Source organism: Macaca mulatta, chromosome 2 (assembly GCF_049350105.2).
Source record: "Macaca mulatta isolate MMU2019108-1 chromosome 2, T2T-MMU8v2.0, whole genome shotgun sequence".
NCBI lineage: Eukaryota > Metazoa > Chordata > Mammalia > Primates > Cercopithecidae > Macaca > Macaca mulatta.
This window is the reverse complement of record NC_133407.1, coordinates 158315567-158332212: the sequence shown is the minus strand read 5'-3', so window position 1 is coordinate 158332212 and position 16646 is coordinate 158315567. Positions and strand designations below refer to the sequence as shown.

Here is a 16646-nt window from a genome sequence, read left to right as displayed (position 1 = left end):
TAGCCAGGATGGTCTCGATCTCCTGACCTCGTGATCCACCCGTCTCGGCCTCCCAAAGTGCTGGGATTACAGGCTTGAGCCACCGCACCCGGCCTAATTTTTATATTTTTAGGAGAGTATTTGTATTTGTAATTCATGTATTTTCACCATATTGGCCAGGCTGCTCTCGAACTTCTGACCTCAGTTGATCCACCCGCCTTAGCCTCCCAAAGTGCTGGGATTACAGGTGTGAGCCACCATGCCCAGCGAAACAATTTTCAAAAGGAACCCCATCAAGATATTCCTAAATATACACATAACCAAATGTATGTTTGTATATTTTAGAGAAAATAACATAATTTTTGTTCTTATTTTAATTGTAGCAACAGAGTCTAGCTATGTTGCCCAGGCTGTTCTTGAACTCCTTAAGTTGGCCTTAAGTTGCCTCAGCCTCCCAAAGTGCTGGGGCTACAGGCATGAGCCACTGCACCCAGTCTAGCGTTTTCTTAAATCTTTTTATTTTTTAATTTTTATTTATTTATTTTTTTATTTTTTATTTTTTTTTTTAGGTTTAATGTTTTATTTGGGAAGAAGAATTGCAATTCAGTGTGTACATGAAGAACAAAGGGAAGATGAAAGATCTTTTTTAAAGGAGAAATATTTGTGTTCCTCTTTCAGAAAGTTAATGGGTCCCAGGATCTAGGTTCTAGGGAGCTGGCAGGTTGCATTGATGAGCCACTGTGGTAGGCACCGTGAGTCCCAGCGTTACAGCAACTTAACTCAGAAGCTATAGGTAAAGCTGGTTTCAGGGTACGGTGAGCAGTTCCAGCCATCAGGCTGGTGGAAGTGAGGTTTTCTAGCCTGAGTGGTTTCCCCTCCTGGCTCCTGGCCTCTGAGTTGGGCGTGACAAGAATGACCCAATTCTTAGCATCAGTTTTTACAAGAGATGTTTCTCAAATTTAACTTTCACACTTATGTATATTTCTAGTACCCATTTACATTCAGTTCAATGATAAGATTCAGGTATGATGGGGAGATGGGAGGAGCCAGGCTAGGGGCCCCAGGATGGGAGGGAGGAGACTGGGGGGTGGATGGAGGTTGCTCTGGAGGCAGAAAGCAGCCTCTCACAGGCAGGGTCAGGAAAGTGGGGAGGAGGCAGTGAGGTGGGGGCCACTGAGGAGCGGTACTCAGGGCAGAAGCAGCTCAGAAGGCCCAGGCAGGAGTGAATCTGGTCCAGGACAGAGGGAAGGCATCAGGAGGCCGAGTAGGAGCCAAGAGGAGCGAGGGGATCGGCTGTGAGGCTACCCTCCAGCTTGGTAACAGGAGATGGGTAGTTTTCACACAGTCCCTTGCGAGGCCAACGTGGCTTATCTCTCTTGTACACAGTATTCTCAACAGTGTTCAAATTCCTTAGAAGACATGATCTGCACACGTGCCCCTTTGTCCTGCAGTCTGTGAAGCCCATGCTGGAATCCCGGGTCACAGTCGTGGTAGAGGCGGGCAGTGAAGATGCTCAGCCTTGCTTTGTTGTGCTCGGCCAGGAACTCGGCCGCTTTCGCCACATGGTCCGGGTCGGGGCTCCAGGGTATGAACCAGGCGATCTGGTAGCACTTGTAAGGAGGCAGCGCGTTGCAGGTCGGGACGGGAAGCACATTTGTGCTCCATGAGACCGGCTGCTTTTGCCCTTTCTCACTGCAGTTTTTTTTTTTTTTTTTTTGAGACAGGATCTCACTATGTCGCCTGGGCTAGTTTGAGATAGGATCTCGCTATGTTGCCTGGGCTGGAGTGCAGTGGTGTGATTATGACTCACTGTACCCTCAAGCTCCCAGGTTCAAGTGATCCCCCCACCTAAGCCTTCTGAGTAGCTGGATAGGGATTATTACATAGGTGTGCACCATCACACTCGGCTAATTTTTGTATTTTTTGTCGAGATGGGTTTTTGCCATGTTGCCCAGGCTGGTCTTGAACTGGTCTCAAGCAGTCGAACCACCTCAGCCTTTCAAAGTGCTGGGATTACAGGCATGAGCTACGGAACTTAAATCACTTTTGAAACATAGTTAATAATGGCCTTCTCAAATTAACTCTGCTCTGCTAGTAGAAAAAAGTTTAACATTTTACATTGGGTCCAAAGCTAGTTTGGGAAAAGGCTTTTGATCTTTAAATGCCAAGGGGAAAGGTATTTTATCTGTCAAGAGATGATACAATTCAGTGGAATAAAATGTGTATCCACACAGATGACTTGCTTCTACCAATTTTATCTTTTAGAAAACCCTGCCATGGCCGGGTACAGTGGCTCCTGCCTATAATCTCAGCACTTTGGGAGCCAAGGGGGTAGGATCGCTTGAGCCCAGGAGTTTGAGACCAGCCTGAGCAACACGGTGAGACTTCATCTTTACAAGACTAAAATAAAAAAATTAACCAGGCATGGTGGTGTACATATGTAGTCCCAACTACTTGGGAGGCTAAGGTGGGAGGATCACTTGAGCCCCCAGAGGTTGAGGCTGGAGTGAGCCATAATTGTGCCACCATACTCCAGCCTGGGAGACAGAGTGAGACCCTGTCTCAAAACAAAAACAGGCCAGGTAAGGGTGGCTCACGCCTGTAATCTCAGCACTTTTGAGAGGCTGAAGCGGGAGGATTCCTTGAGCTCAGGAGTTCAGACCAGCCTGGACAACATAGTGAGACCCTGTCTCTATTTCTTTTTTTAAGTAAAAAAAAAAAAAAAAAAAAAAAACCTCATGATCCTTTTGTGTTCATAAGCATGATGATTAGGTGTTCACACCCACATGTGAGATGTGCCTCCCTCAAACCTTGTTACAACTTCAACCATTACCCATCTGACATTAAAAAAAAAAAAAAGTAGAATTTTAAAAATCATGTCTCATTTCAGCATCTTATATTTTTAAAAACCAGTATTTTGGTAGATGACAAATTTATACCATTAATGACTTTATTTTTTTTCTTTCCTCAACTTTTGTTTTAGGTTCAGGGGATACCTGTGTAGGTTTGCTACATGGGTAAATTATGTTGCTGGGGATTCGTGTACAAATGATTTTATCACTCAGGGAGCGAGCATAGTACCCCACAGCTAGTTTTTCGACCCTCGCCTTCCTCCCACCCTACCCCCTAAAGTAAGCCCTGGTGTCTACTGTTCCCATCTTTGCGTTCATGTGTACTCAGTGTTTAGCTCTCACTGATAAGTGAGAACATGTGGCATTAATCACTTTAAAACGTAATATGACAGATATCATTTTCTTACAGAGCATCAGATATTAATATGTATGGATCCCCTTGTTAAATTAACAAAAATCATCTGAAAATCAGCACAATATTTCATTTATTTATTGTATAAGTTTGGCAAACAGCACAAAAATCCAGCAACATTTAAAACATATAAAAAAGTCAAATGCTAAATAGGACTGGGGATTTTTTTTTTATGTCATTAGAAATAACGAGTACACATTTTAAGATTTTGCAAAGCTAGCAAAATGAAGATGCTTGTCTTCTGAACATATACCACAAACATACATCTAAAAAAACAATATAATTTATCTTTACAAAAATTACAGCCAAGCAATAGAAAAGAATGTTAATGATGAAGATAGCAACACATATGTTTAGTACATATATCTTACACATTGAAATGCTACATCTTGTACCCTGAAATGCCATGTGTAGAGAGCCAAGCAGAGTAAATTTAGGCTCATTACTGAGGTTAAGAATTATTTGAGAAGAATTTAATTCTTATATGTAACATATTCAGTTAAAACTTTCTATATAGCAATAGCTAAAGGGTGACAATGTATTCCACTATAGATCTGAGAAGTTGAGTCTTCTTTGTTGGCAGTATAAAATTTCTGATCAGTATCAAAATTCTGGTAAAACACAAATTGAAGGCATTTTCTAGTGTATGCAAATGTTACGAGGGGCATCAATGAATGTAGGAGAAAATCTTAGATTTTTCACATCAAGTTTCTGCTGAGCTTTGTCAAACCAAATAGCTCAACTATAAGGCAAGAGAAAATACTTCCCTATAACAGATTAGTGGACCTTACCAAATAAATACAGGAATTCAATCTTAGGGAAAAATCCCCTACATTAATAGATCTGAAACAGTTGGCCTTGAAACAAACATCTAGAAATTAACAAACATCTTGACATTCAGTCATTGGTTCCGAAGCCTGACAATCTGTTGGTATATATTATTAAATTAACTTTTTGGAATCAGCACCAGTCCCCAAAACCTCAAATTATAATATTTCATCTTCATTAAAATACATCTTTTTTGTGCTACATTAACATGACTACAATTAAGTTAAAGAAAGCTGAATTCATTCAACTTATCGTATATGTTTATGTATACTAGGTAGCGACTTAAATTTCTTTTATTTACTTGTGCTTCTGTTTTGGGGCACTTTGATTGAAGAGAAATTCAATTCACAGGATTACATCTTGCTAAAGCATTCCTTAGCATTGGTCCAAACTTGAATTCCCTAAAAATAAAAATAAAAACTTTAAAAGGTGAGTTTGGAAGGAATCTGAAAACCTAAGTACTTGGCTTAGTTGGAGTAATTAAGAAGTCGAGCAAATATGACACTATTTTGGGAAGTGGCTAATGTAAGCACATGTCTAATGCTTCTGAAAAGAGAAAGAGAATCTCTAATATGAGCTTATCTTCAAAATGGAGAAAGAACTCCTACAACTTGTTGGAAAACTGAGTTAATTCATTTCGTATCACATACTCAAGTAATTTCTATTTGTAAATCACACAAGTTTTCAGTCGTTTCTTTTGTTTTTTTTTCCTTTTTCTTTTTTTTTTTTGGAGATAGGGTCTCACTCTGTTACCCAGGCTGGTGTATAACCATGGCTCATTGCAGCCTCGACCTCCAGGGCTCAAGGCATCCTCCCACCTCAGCCTGCCAAGTAGTTGGGACCTCAGGTGCACGCCACCACACCTGGTTTATTTTTTGTATTTTTTTTGTTGTTGTTGTTGTAGAAATGGAATCTCACTATGTTACCCAGGCTGGTCTGGAAGTTCTGGGCTCAAGCAATCTGCCTGCCTCTGCCTCCCAAAGTGCTGGCATCGCAGGTGTAAGCCACAGTGCTTGGCCTGGTTTTTTCAATGTAATATTTGAAACAAAAAACTTTATTAGTCTAACAAATATAAATTGAGTTATTAAATTATTACTCTAATAACTAAAGTTTTGATAAAACCTATGTACTAAATTACTGAATCCCTCTTAGTACCTGAAGTTACTTAGCACAAAGTTATAGATGGCCTAATATGCATAAGCAAAACTACATGTTTATAGAGATGTAACAGTAAAACTTAAGGGTTTTTTCCTTTCTTTTTTCGAGACGGAGTCTCGCTCTGTCGCCCAGGCTGGAGTGCAGTGGCGTCATCTCGGCTCACTGCAAGTTCCTCCTCCCAGGTTCATGCCATTCTCCTGCCTCAGCCTCCCGAGTAGCTGGGACTACAGGCGCCCACCACCACACCCGGCTAATTTTTTGTATTTTTAGTAGAGACGGGGTTTCACCATGTGTTAGGCAGGATGGTCTCAATCTCCTGACCTTGTGATCCTCCCGCCTCGGCCTATCAAAGTGCTGGGATTACAGGCGTGAGCCACTGTGCCCGGTAAGGGTTTTTTTTTTTTTCAATAAGTAAGATACACATTCTCCAATAATTGCTAATTTATGAAAAAGGAACTTTTTAATACTTAATCATTAAAGTGTGTCATTTATTAAGGGTATTTATTTATTTATTTATTTTTTGAGACAGAGTCTTGGTCTATCGCCCAGGCTGGAGTGCAGTGGCACTATCTCAGCTCACTGCAAACTCCACCTCCCGGGTTCACGCCATTCTCCTGCCTCAGCCTCCCGAGTAGCTGGGACTACAGGCATCTGCCACCGTGCCCGGCTAATTTTTTGTATTTTTAGTAGAGACGGGGTTTCACCATGTTAGCCAGGATGGTCTTGATCTCCTGACCTCGTGATCTGCCCACCTCAGCCTCCCAAAGTGCTGGGATTACAGGCGTGAGCCACCGCGCTGGGCTATTTATTAAGGTTTTAAACAATTTTCTTTTTCTTCTCTTTCCTTTTTGAAAGAAGGTCTCAGGCCAGGTGCAGTGGCTCACCCCTGTAATCCCAGCACTTTGGGAGGCGGAGGCGGGCGGATCACGAGGTCAGGAGTTCGAGACCAGCCTGGCCAATGTGGTGAAATCTTGTCTACTAAAGATACAAAAAAATTAGCCTGGCATAGTGGGACGCACCTGTAATCCCAGCTACTCGGGAGGTTGAGGCAGGAGAATCGCTTGAACCCGGGAGGCGGAGGTTGTAGTGAGCCGAGATCACGCCATTGTACTCCAGCCTGTGTGACAGGGCGAGACTCTGTCTCCAAAAAAAAAAAAAAGAAAGAAAGGAGGTCTCACTATGTTGCCCAGCCTAGTCTTGAACTCTTGGGATCAAGTGGTCCTCCTGCTTCAACCTCCCAAATAGCTAGGATCACATATAAAAATCTTTATCACTTAGGCAAGAAAATAAAATGATGAAATTGCATAGTACCACTCTTGGGAAACAAGGTGAACATACACTTTTATTAAACTTTTTGTTTTACTAGTTATCTAAGGATTTGTGAATAAACCTACAAAATATCCAACAGTATGTCCAAATACAGCTATAGTAGTATCTTTTATATTCAGAGATTAAATTTCTAGTACCCTCAACCACTGCAGCCTAAACAAAGTGGAGGGGGAAAGTCCTTTGATACATTATATAAAGGTCTTGCATTTTACTTTGGAAAGAAGTGAATGAGAGGTCACAAGGAGCTTATTTTTTTTTTTTTTTTTTTTTTTTTTTTTTTTTTTGAGACGGAGTCTCGCTGTGTCACCCAGGCTGGAGTGCAGTGGCGCGATCTCGGCTCACTGCAAGCTCCGCCTCCCGGGTTTACGCCATTCTCCTGCCTCAGCCTCCGAGTAGCTGGGACTACAGACGCCCGCCACCACGCCCGGCTAGTTTTTTTGTATTTTTAGTAGAGACGGGGTTTCACCATGTTAGCCAGGATGGTCTCGATCTCCTGACTTCGTGATCCACCCGCCTCGGCCTCCCAAAGTACTGGGATTACAGGCTTGAGCCACCGCGCCCGGCCTAAGGAGCTTATTAATTAGTCTTTTACAAGAAAAACAGAAACACTAAAAACCTTTGTTATCTGGTCTTTCAGATTTCTTGAGGTTAAAAAGTTAGATTGGAAAAAGGACTGTACGGCTGGGGGTGGTGGTTCATGCCTACAATCTCAGCAATTTGGGAGGCCAGGGCGGGAGGACTGCTTGAGCCCAGGAGTTCAAGATCAGCCTGGGTAACACAGTTAGACCCCACTTCAAAAAAAAAGAAAAGAAAAAAAAGAGAAAGACAAAGGACCATAAATATCTAGCACCTAGCTGCAGGCAAGAAGAGGTGACAGAACGAAGGCAAAAAAAGATAGAGACGCTACAAAGTACAACACACTCAATGCTTTAGCACCTGCAAACTCACCAGTCACGATCTTAACTTGTTTTAAGTGACTCCAAAGATCCACAGTACACAGTAACTTATAATTCAGAGGCATAAATATGAATTTGTCCAAACCAAATGGAGCCGACTTAACCAGTGAGTGGGTATGGTGTTTGTGCCTCAAAATATCTTTGTTCTCTCAGTGATGGCCCTTAGCCAAAAAATAAAATTTGGGGACAAATTAAAGCTTAAGAATTGTATATCTATTTATATGAGTGTGATTTTGCCCTTTAAGAAGGTCTTCATAAATGTGAGAATTCATCTTCCCATGTAATTTGCTGAGATAATGCATGTAAAAGTGCTTGATAAATTATAACAGGTGATAGAAATCAAAGCACTGGTACTGGCAGTCACATTGGCAGATCTTAGGTTATAAAAAAGAAGTTAAGGAATGTTTCCTATTTTGTTCTTTCTAAAACCAACGTTTTAGAAAGACTTCCATCACTGTCAAACATTTATTTTAACTAGAATAAGCTACAATGTTTATATCTTTCACTATGGATATCAGCAACATGAACGATTTACTTTACGAGGAAGCATATCATAACCACATCTTCACAAAATAATGTTCAAGCTATTTTCCAATCAAGGCATGTATCTGGAATGGTATTTTACTGTCTGGTCCAAGAGTACCATATGATCTAAATAATCTTGGTATATATTCTCAAATACAATATAAACGGGGGATACAAATTTGGATTTTAGATGAGTGGAGACTCAGTAATGGGCATACTGGTTGTAACACTTCTTTCAAAATTAAGTAGAGGCTGGACGTGGCAGCTCACACCTGTAATCTCAGCACTTTGGGAGGCCAAGGTAGGAGGACCGTATGAGACCAGGAATTCGAGATCAGACTGGGCAACATAGTGAGACCCCCCCATCTCTATTTTTTAAATATTTAAAATTTTAAAATCAAAAAACCAAAACGAAATAAAACAGAAATCCTACACAATTAAAATAGAGAAACTGGTAAACATTCTACAGGAGAATAAAAATGAAAACTTTTTTGGTCCAAGTAAGGTAATTTAAAGAAATGTATAAGTACTTCTGAATATACATACATCTTCATTGAAACCAAAACCTACCTTTTTGCACATACTGATCTGCATGACTGCATAGCTTATAAGGGCCTCCTTTAAGTCTCGGTTCTTTTGTTCTTTGAAGCGTTCAATATCAGCCCATGCATTTTTCACAAATTCTCTGAAATAAAAGGTGTAGCCATTATTATTCTTATTTAAGTTAAATAAACTGTGTATTATACATTTATAAATATTATAAATTTAACCAGTTCTCATTGGAGTTGGTTTTTAATTGCTTATGTAGAAGGAAAAGCTATTGCTTAAGATAGCTTTTTCTTTTCCTAAAAATTATAATTAGGGAAAAAGCAAACAAATAGCCATATATGCTTGTATCTTTTCATCTACTTTTTCTTTTTTTTTGAGACAGAGTCTCAGTCTGTTGCCCAGGCTGGAGTGTAGTGGCGTGATCTTGGCTCACTGCAGCCTCTGCATTCCGTGTTTGAGCAATTCTCTTGCCTCAGCCTCCTGAGTAGCTGGGATTACAGGCACGCGCCACTAAGCCCAACTAGTTTTTGTATTTTTAGTAGAGACAGGGTTTCACCATGTTGGCCAGGCTGGTCTCAAACACCTGACTTCAGGTGATCTGCCCACCTCAGCCTCCCACAGTGTTGGGATTACAGGCGTGAACCACTGCACCTGGCCTAATAATCTACGTTTTTGCCACAAGGATTCTACCTTCAAATTATTCCTATAAAATACACATAGATGACACTTGAGCCAGCTCACAAGCCTAACAGGTGTCAGTCACAATGAAGTAAGTGCCTTCCAGGGGTCACTGGAAAATATACACTCTTTTGACAAGATGGATTATGAATCACATTTAGCATGGTTTTTTTTTTTTTTTGAGACCACGTCTCGCTCTGTAGCCCAGGCTGGAGTACAGAGGCGTGATCTCGGCTCACCGCAACCTCTGCATCCAGGATTCAAGTGATTCTCCTGCCTCAGTCTGCAGAGTAGCTGGGAATACAGGCACACACCACTGCACAGTAGCTGGGATTACAGGTGCATGCCACTGCACCTGGTTAATTTTTTGTATTTTTAGTAGAGACAAGGTTTCACCATGTTGGCCAGGCTAGTCTTGAACTCCCGACCTCAGGTAATCCGCCCGCCTAGGCCTCCCAAAGTGCTAGGTTTACAGGTGTGAGCCACTGCGGCCAGCCGCATGTACCTGTTTTAAATGACAACCAAAGTTTAAAAAATTTTTTAGCCAGGCATGGTAGCCAGCAGTCCCAGCTATTTGGGAGGCTGAGGTGGGAGGATCACTTGAGCCCTGGACTTTGAGGTGGCAGCGAGCAACAAAGGCACCACTGTACTTGGCCTGGGCGGCAGGGTGAGACTCTGTCTCAAAAAATAAAAAAAATAAAAATCCCAAGAGGCATTTGTCTTTTTTTTTTTTTTTTTTTTTTTTGAGACAGAGTCTTGCTCTGTCGCCCAGGCTGGAGTGCAGTGGCGCAATCTCGGCTCACTGCAAGCTCTGCCTCCCGGGTTCACGCCATTCTCCTGCCGCAGCCTCCCGAGTAGCTGGGACTACAGGCATCTGCCACCGTGCCTGGCTAATTTTTTGTATTTTTAGTAGAGACGGGGTTTCACCGTGTTAGCCAGGATGGTCTCGATCTCCTGACCTCGTGATCCACCCACCTCGGCCTCCCAAAGTGCTGGGATTACCGGCGTGAGCCACTGCGCCCAGCCTGTCTTTTTAAATTCTATTACTTTGCCATATTTGGTGCCAGTAGTTCCAAAAATGAAGAAAACCACCTCAAAACCCATAATACACTCTTGGTCTGCCTTGGTCTATTCTCTGACTGTCAGATGAAAACAAAAATAAGGAAAATGCGTCAAACAGTGATAATGGGTCTTTGAGAACTGAATTTCTAGAAATCCTTACGTAACAATTACATGCTAAGTCCTATGCAAGGCACTGGGACATGAATGTGAAAAAGATACAATCACTGACTTTGAGGGGCTTAAATTTAGCCAGGCATAGTCACACAGAACAATCAATCATCTAATACAAAACCGCCATACCATACTGGCATGAATTAAATGCCATGATGGCCTGAGAAGGCTTCACGATAAAGTAACCCTTCAGCTGGGTACTGAAGGAGGGGCAGGGGGAGAAGAAACGGCAGAGGGAAAGTACAAAGGGTAGAAATCAGGAAAAGTGCAGGAAACTAATATTATGAAGCTGGAACTCTTTTATTTCTCTTTCCCCCACATTGAAACAACTGTTTCTATAACATGATTTTTTATAATTCAGCTTTCTTTTATTTTTATTTATTTATTTATTTTTGTAGAGACAGGGTCTTCCTATGTTGCCGAGGCCGATCTCAAACTCCTACGCTCAAGCAATCCTCCCACCGCAGCCTCCTGAAGTGTCGGGATTATGGGCGTGAGCCACCACACCCAGCCTGATAACTCAAATTTCTTACAAATGCATTTTAAAGGAACAGGCTGTATTCAGGGATGCCAATGAAGCTGGGAATTGTTACAAATAAAAATAATTTGCCATATAGTCTACAAGCCTAGCTTACTTAAACATCGCAGTATCTTTACCTGCCTTCCAGATTTTTAGACTTCAGCTGTTGTTCTCCTTCATTTATTTGTTCTTCTAGCACCTTTATTCTGGCTTCTCTCTGCTCTGGAGTTTCTTGACCAAAGAGCTTGGTAGTCATTCCCTTCAAAGAGAATGTTCTCACAGTCTACAAGGAAATAGAAACAGATGAATGGATAAACAATATGCAGCATACACATACGATGGAACATTATTCAGCCTTTAAAAGGAATCAAATTCTGATATATGCTACAGCATGGATAAACCTGTAGGACATTATGCTAAGTGAAATAAGACACATACGAAAAGACAAATACTGTATGATTCCACTTACATGAGACACCAGTGTTTACACTGTATTAGGCATTAACAATCTAGAGATAATTTAAAGCAGGGGGTCCCCAACCCCAGAGCCACGGAGTGATACCAGTCCATGGCCTGTTCGGAACCAGGCTGCACAGCAGGAGGCTAGCGACCACGTGAACTCTGCCTCCTGTCAGATTAGCAGCAGAGGCATTAGACTCTCAATAGGTTTGAGAACTGCGCATGTGAGGGATCCAGGTTGTGTGTTCCTTGTGAAAATCTAATGCCTGATGATCCTGAAACCATCCCCAGCATCCCCCACCCTGGTCCATGGAAAAACTATCTTCCACAAAACAGGTCCCTAGTGCCAAAAAGGTTGGTGACTGCTGATTTAAAGTATACAGAAGGATATGCACAGGTTATATGCAAATACTACACCATTTTATATAAGGGACTTAAGCATCTGAGGATTTTGGTATCCAAGGGATCCTTAAACCAATCTCACTGAAGATACTGAGGGATGACTGCAATACTGAACTATACAATCAAAAATGGACAAGATGGTACATTTTATGTTACGTATATTTCACTACACACACACAAAAGAAAGAGAAAACACTTGCCATATTTCCCCTAGGTCAGACAAAACCACCATAAGCTTCACAACCAGGGGACTCTTATATGATTTTTTATTTATTTTTACAGAGTCATAGCCAAGAATCCTAATAGAATTTCTAACACTGAAATAATATGGAGTAGTTAAAAAGGGCAAACTTCTAACTGAATTTTTTTTTTTGAAATGGGGTCTTGCTCTGTTGCCCAGGCCGGAATGTAGTGGCACAATCATAGCTCACTGCAGCCTCAACCTCCTGGGCTCAAGTGATGCTCCTACCTCTGCCTCTCAAGTGGCTGGGACCACAGGTGCATGCCACCACACCTGGCAAATTTTTACATTTTTGCTAGAGACAGGGTCTAGCTATATTAATCCACACTGGTTTCAAATTCCTGGGCTCAAGCAATTGTGGGTTTATGCCTCTGCCGCTAAAAGCGTTGGCATTACCGTCGTAAGCTACCGTACCCAGCTTGAATTTCATAATCAAATGGAAAACTTCCACGTGAAATATTAGACAAGTTATTTCTTACTCTGTATGAATGTTCGTATTTTTAAAAATTACTTTGTTATAAAAAAGTAGATAAATTCACTAGGCAACTATGGAAATAAACCAAACTAAAGAAGCATATTTAAAATCTGCACAACTCACGCTCAAACTTGGGCATCTATTAATAAAACAGGATACCTAAATCCAAGCATTGGAAGGCAGCCTCAAGCTTCACTGCTTTAACATTTCCTCACTTTCTGGAGTTTACTGAAGAAAACACTTTTCCCTTGACATGCAGGAATAGGGAACCAAGCTCCCTGAAAATGGCCTGGGAACTTCTCCCACTGAATTTTAAAAATAAACCAAGGGCCTAGTTTATACATGTGTCCCGGTCACAAGTCTTTCCCCACATATATTATGACTTTTCATAGATGTAACCAGTAGGTAATATATGTGAAAAGCACTTTTAAAACTACAGTGCTTGGCCAGGTGCGGTGGCTCACGCCTGCAGCAATTTGGGAGGCCGAGGCGGATGGATCACGAGGTCAGGAGACTGAGACTATCCTGGCTAACACGGTGAAACCCCGTCTCTACTAAAAACACACAAAAAAATTAGTCAGGTGTGGCGGCGGGCACCTGTAGTCCCAGCTACTCGGGAGGCTGAGGCAGGAGAATGGTGTGAACCCAGGAGGTGGAGCTTGCAGTGAGCTGCACTCTAGCCTGGGTGACAGAATGAGACTTCATCTAAGGAAAAAAAAAAAAACAAAACTACAGTGCTTATTAACTAAGGAGAGACACTGCTGCCGGTTTACTACTTTCAGAATGTGTTGCTCACCATGATGGCTAATTTATTGCAAGGAAATAACCGGAGAGTAGAAAGCTTATTATAAAAATGATCCAAGACTAATGCAACCAGATATAGAATTTTCCTCACAAGTACTCACTGTAAGCATTAAAGAATAAAATACATCAAAAGCTCCCTGTTAGGCAAGATGCACTGGTTCTAAGTGGGTAAGGCTTTTCAAAGTCAACTCAAATTTCTACAAAGTACCTTGCAAAGTTAAACCTGATAAAGGTCATTGCATGTTTTTTCACTTGGACTTAGAAACCAGATGACTGACTAGGCATGGTGGCTTACCTTTGTAATCCTAGCACTTTGGGAGGCTGAGGTGGGAGGATCACTTGAGTCCAGGAGTTTGAGACCACCCTGGTCAACACGATGAGACTATAAACAAAATCAGCCAGGCCGGGGGGGCGGCGGCACATGCCTGTGGTCCCAGCTACTCAAGAGGCTGAGGCAGGAGGATCGCTTGACCCCAGGAGTTTGAGGCTTCCATGAGCCCTGATCACACCACTGCACTCCAGCCTGGGCGACAGAGCCAGACCTTGTCTCAAAAAATAAAAATAAATAAAAACAATTTTTTTTTGAGATGGAGTCTCACTCTGTCACCCAGGCTAGAGTGCAATAGTCTGACCTCGGCTAGCTGCAACCTTCGCCTCTCCGGTTCAAGCAATTCTTCTGCCTCAGCTTTCCGAGTAGCTGGGACTACAGGTGTAAGCAACCACACCTGGCTAATTTTTGTATTTTTAGTAGAGATCAGGTTTCGCCATGTTGGCCAGGCTAGTCTCGAACTCCTGACCCCAGGTGATCCATCAGCCTTGGCTTCCCAAAGTGCTGGGATTACAGGTGTGAGCCACAGTGCTCAGCCCAATAAACTTTTTTTTTTTAATTTTATTTATGTATTTATTTTTTGAGACAGAGTTTTGCTCTGTTGCCCAGGCTGGAGTACAGTGGCACGATCTCAGCTCACTGAAAGCTCCGCCTCCCAGGTGCACGCCATTCTCCTGCCTCAGCCTCCCGAGTAGCTGGGACTACAGGTGCCCGCCACCACTCCCGGCTAATTTTTTGTATTTTTAGTAGAGATGGGGTTTCACCATGTTAGCCAGGATGGTCTTGATCTCCTAACCTCATGATCCACCCGCCTCGCCCTCCCAAAGTGCTGGGATTACAGGCGTGAGCCACCATGCCCAGCTAACTTTTTTTTTTTTTAAAGAAACCAGATGATACTGATTACAGCAGAGAAATGTTGGCAAAATTTCTTATAATTCTATACAGTACATGGTTTTAAATGGCTTACATCTTTTTGTATCAAGATAATAACAAAATAATTATAAAGTTACTCACAAATTATTCCCCTGTAAAAGGTGCAGCCGTCCTGAGTATTGCAACTGAAGCTGATTCCACAGGAGTGAGTTACTCACTTAGAGTGAGTGCTTGTGAGGAACATTCCATGTTGCTACAATATCATCAGAGGCCAAAAGAAAAATACTCACCCCAGTTGCCAGTTCCTCACACTGCTGCTTCTTGGACGCTAAGTCCTGAGCAGCCATCTCCAAGTCATACTGCATAAGTTCATGTTTCCTGCACACAGCCCTACAGATGAAAAAATGTGCTGCCATTTAACTTTTTCTTTAACATGTCAAACATATTTTTCAAGGGTAGAGGAGAACCATTCACAATGTCTCACTAGGGCAGAACGTGTGTGCCCAGAATTTTCAAGTTTAAAATGCAGTAGCCCAACATTAGAAGTGGAATCTAGCAAAATCTAACCATAAAAACTTCGTATATTCTTTTTTTTTTGGAGACAGAGTTTTGCTCTTGTTGCCCAGGCTGGAGTGCAATGGCGTGATCTTGGCTCACTGCAACCTCCACCTCCCGGGTTCAAATGATTTTCCTGCCTCAGCTTCTTGAGTAGCTGGGATTACAGGCATGCACCACCATGCCCAGCTAATTTTGTATTTTTAGTAGAGACGGGGTTTCTCCATGTTGGTCAGGCTGGTCTTAAACTCCTGACCTCATGTGACCTGCCCACTTCGGCCTCCTGAAGTGCTGGGATTACAGGCATGAGCCACTGCACCCCGCCAAAAACGTCATATATTCTTAACACAAAAAAAGTTGTTTTATAGATACTTGGAACATTTCTTTCAATAAACATGCCATTATCACATACATAAAACATTTTTTAATATAATGTAAGAACTAATGCTGTAATCTCACATAGCACTGAGTATTCTTAGAAAAAATAATACCTCAAAGTTTTCTTCTTTGTGATTTAGAAAATGTCTATTAGCTTTTTTTTTTTTTTTTGGAGACAAGGTCTCACTCTGTCACCCAGGCTGGAGTGCAGTGGTGCAATCTTGGCTCACAGCAACCTCTGCCTCCTGGGTTTAGGCAATCCTCCCACCTCAGCCTCCTAAGTAGCTAGGACTAAGGCATGTGCCACCACGCCCAGCTAATTTGTGCTTTGTAGAGATGGGGTCTCGCCCATGTTGCCCAGGCTGGTCTCAAACTCATGGGCTCAAGCAATCCATCCACCTCAGTTTCCCAAAGTGCTAGGATTATATGCGTGAGCCATGTCGCCCGGCCTAGAAATGTTTATAGTTTTTATGATCATAAAAGTAATCCATGTTCACTGTAAAAAGATTCTAATACAGCAATGCACAAAATAAAAAAAAGAGGCTGGGCGTGGTGGCTCACGCCAGTAATCCCAGCACTTTGGGAGGCTGAGGTGGGCAGATCACCTGAGGTCAGGAGTTCGAGACCAGCCTGACCAATGTGATAAAACCCCATCTCTACTAAAAATACAAAAATTAGCCGGGGGTGGTGGCGCATGCCTGTAATTCCAGCTACTTGGGAGGCTGAAGCAGGAGAATCACTTGTACCCAGGAGGCAGAGGTTGCAGTTAGCAGAGATTGTGCCACTGCACTCCAGTCTGGGCAACAGAGTGAGACGCCGTCTCAAAAAAATAAAAAATACAAAATACAAAAAGAAAGTTCAAGAACACTCTTTCCTCCAGTCCCACTATCCAGATATAATCTGTGTTACCAGATAGTACATAACCTTCCAGAATTTAGCTAGGCATTGACAAATACCATATCCACACACCCCAAATGGTTCGTACCTCTTTTCTCACATGGCTATATATCCTGGCCATCTTTCCATGTCAATATACCTTAATCCTTTTTATAATTTTTAAGAGCTGCAGAGAATTCCACTGTACTCAGAAATTTTCTCTTTTTTTTTTCTTT

The 16646-nt window shown here is 42.0% G+C and overlaps 1 protein-coding gene and 1 non-coding gene across 3 annotated transcripts in view; one reads left to right on the top strand and one right to left on the bottom strand.

The window, feature by feature from the left end:
• The first annotated feature begins 2720 nt into the window (after window positions 1–2720).
• LOC114676622 (small nucleolar RNA U13) lies at window positions 2721–2822 on the top strand. Its single transcript, XR_003727671.1, has one exon. It is a non-coding gene; the product is annotated as a small nucleolar RNA U13 (small nucleolar RNA).
• A 471-nt stretch (window positions 2823–3293) lies between these two features.
• Window positions 3294–16646, bottom strand: part of SNX4 (sorting nexin 4) — a 79694-nt gene continuing 66341 nt past the window's right edge. For both annotated transcript variants that reach the window (XM_015130052.3, XM_077993768.1), the window contains 4 exons: window positions 14892–14991; window positions 11157–11302; window positions 8610–8724; window positions 3294–4472 (listed from right to left, as the gene is read on the bottom strand). In XM_015130052.3, the coding sequence (XP_014985538.2) occupies window positions 4425–4472; window positions 8610–8724; window positions 11157–11302; window positions 14892–14991 (409 nt within the window). In that variant the 3' untranslated portion in view covers window positions 3294–4424. The remainder of the gene's footprint in view (window positions 4473–8609; window positions 8725–11156; window positions 11303–14891; window positions 14992–16646) is intronic.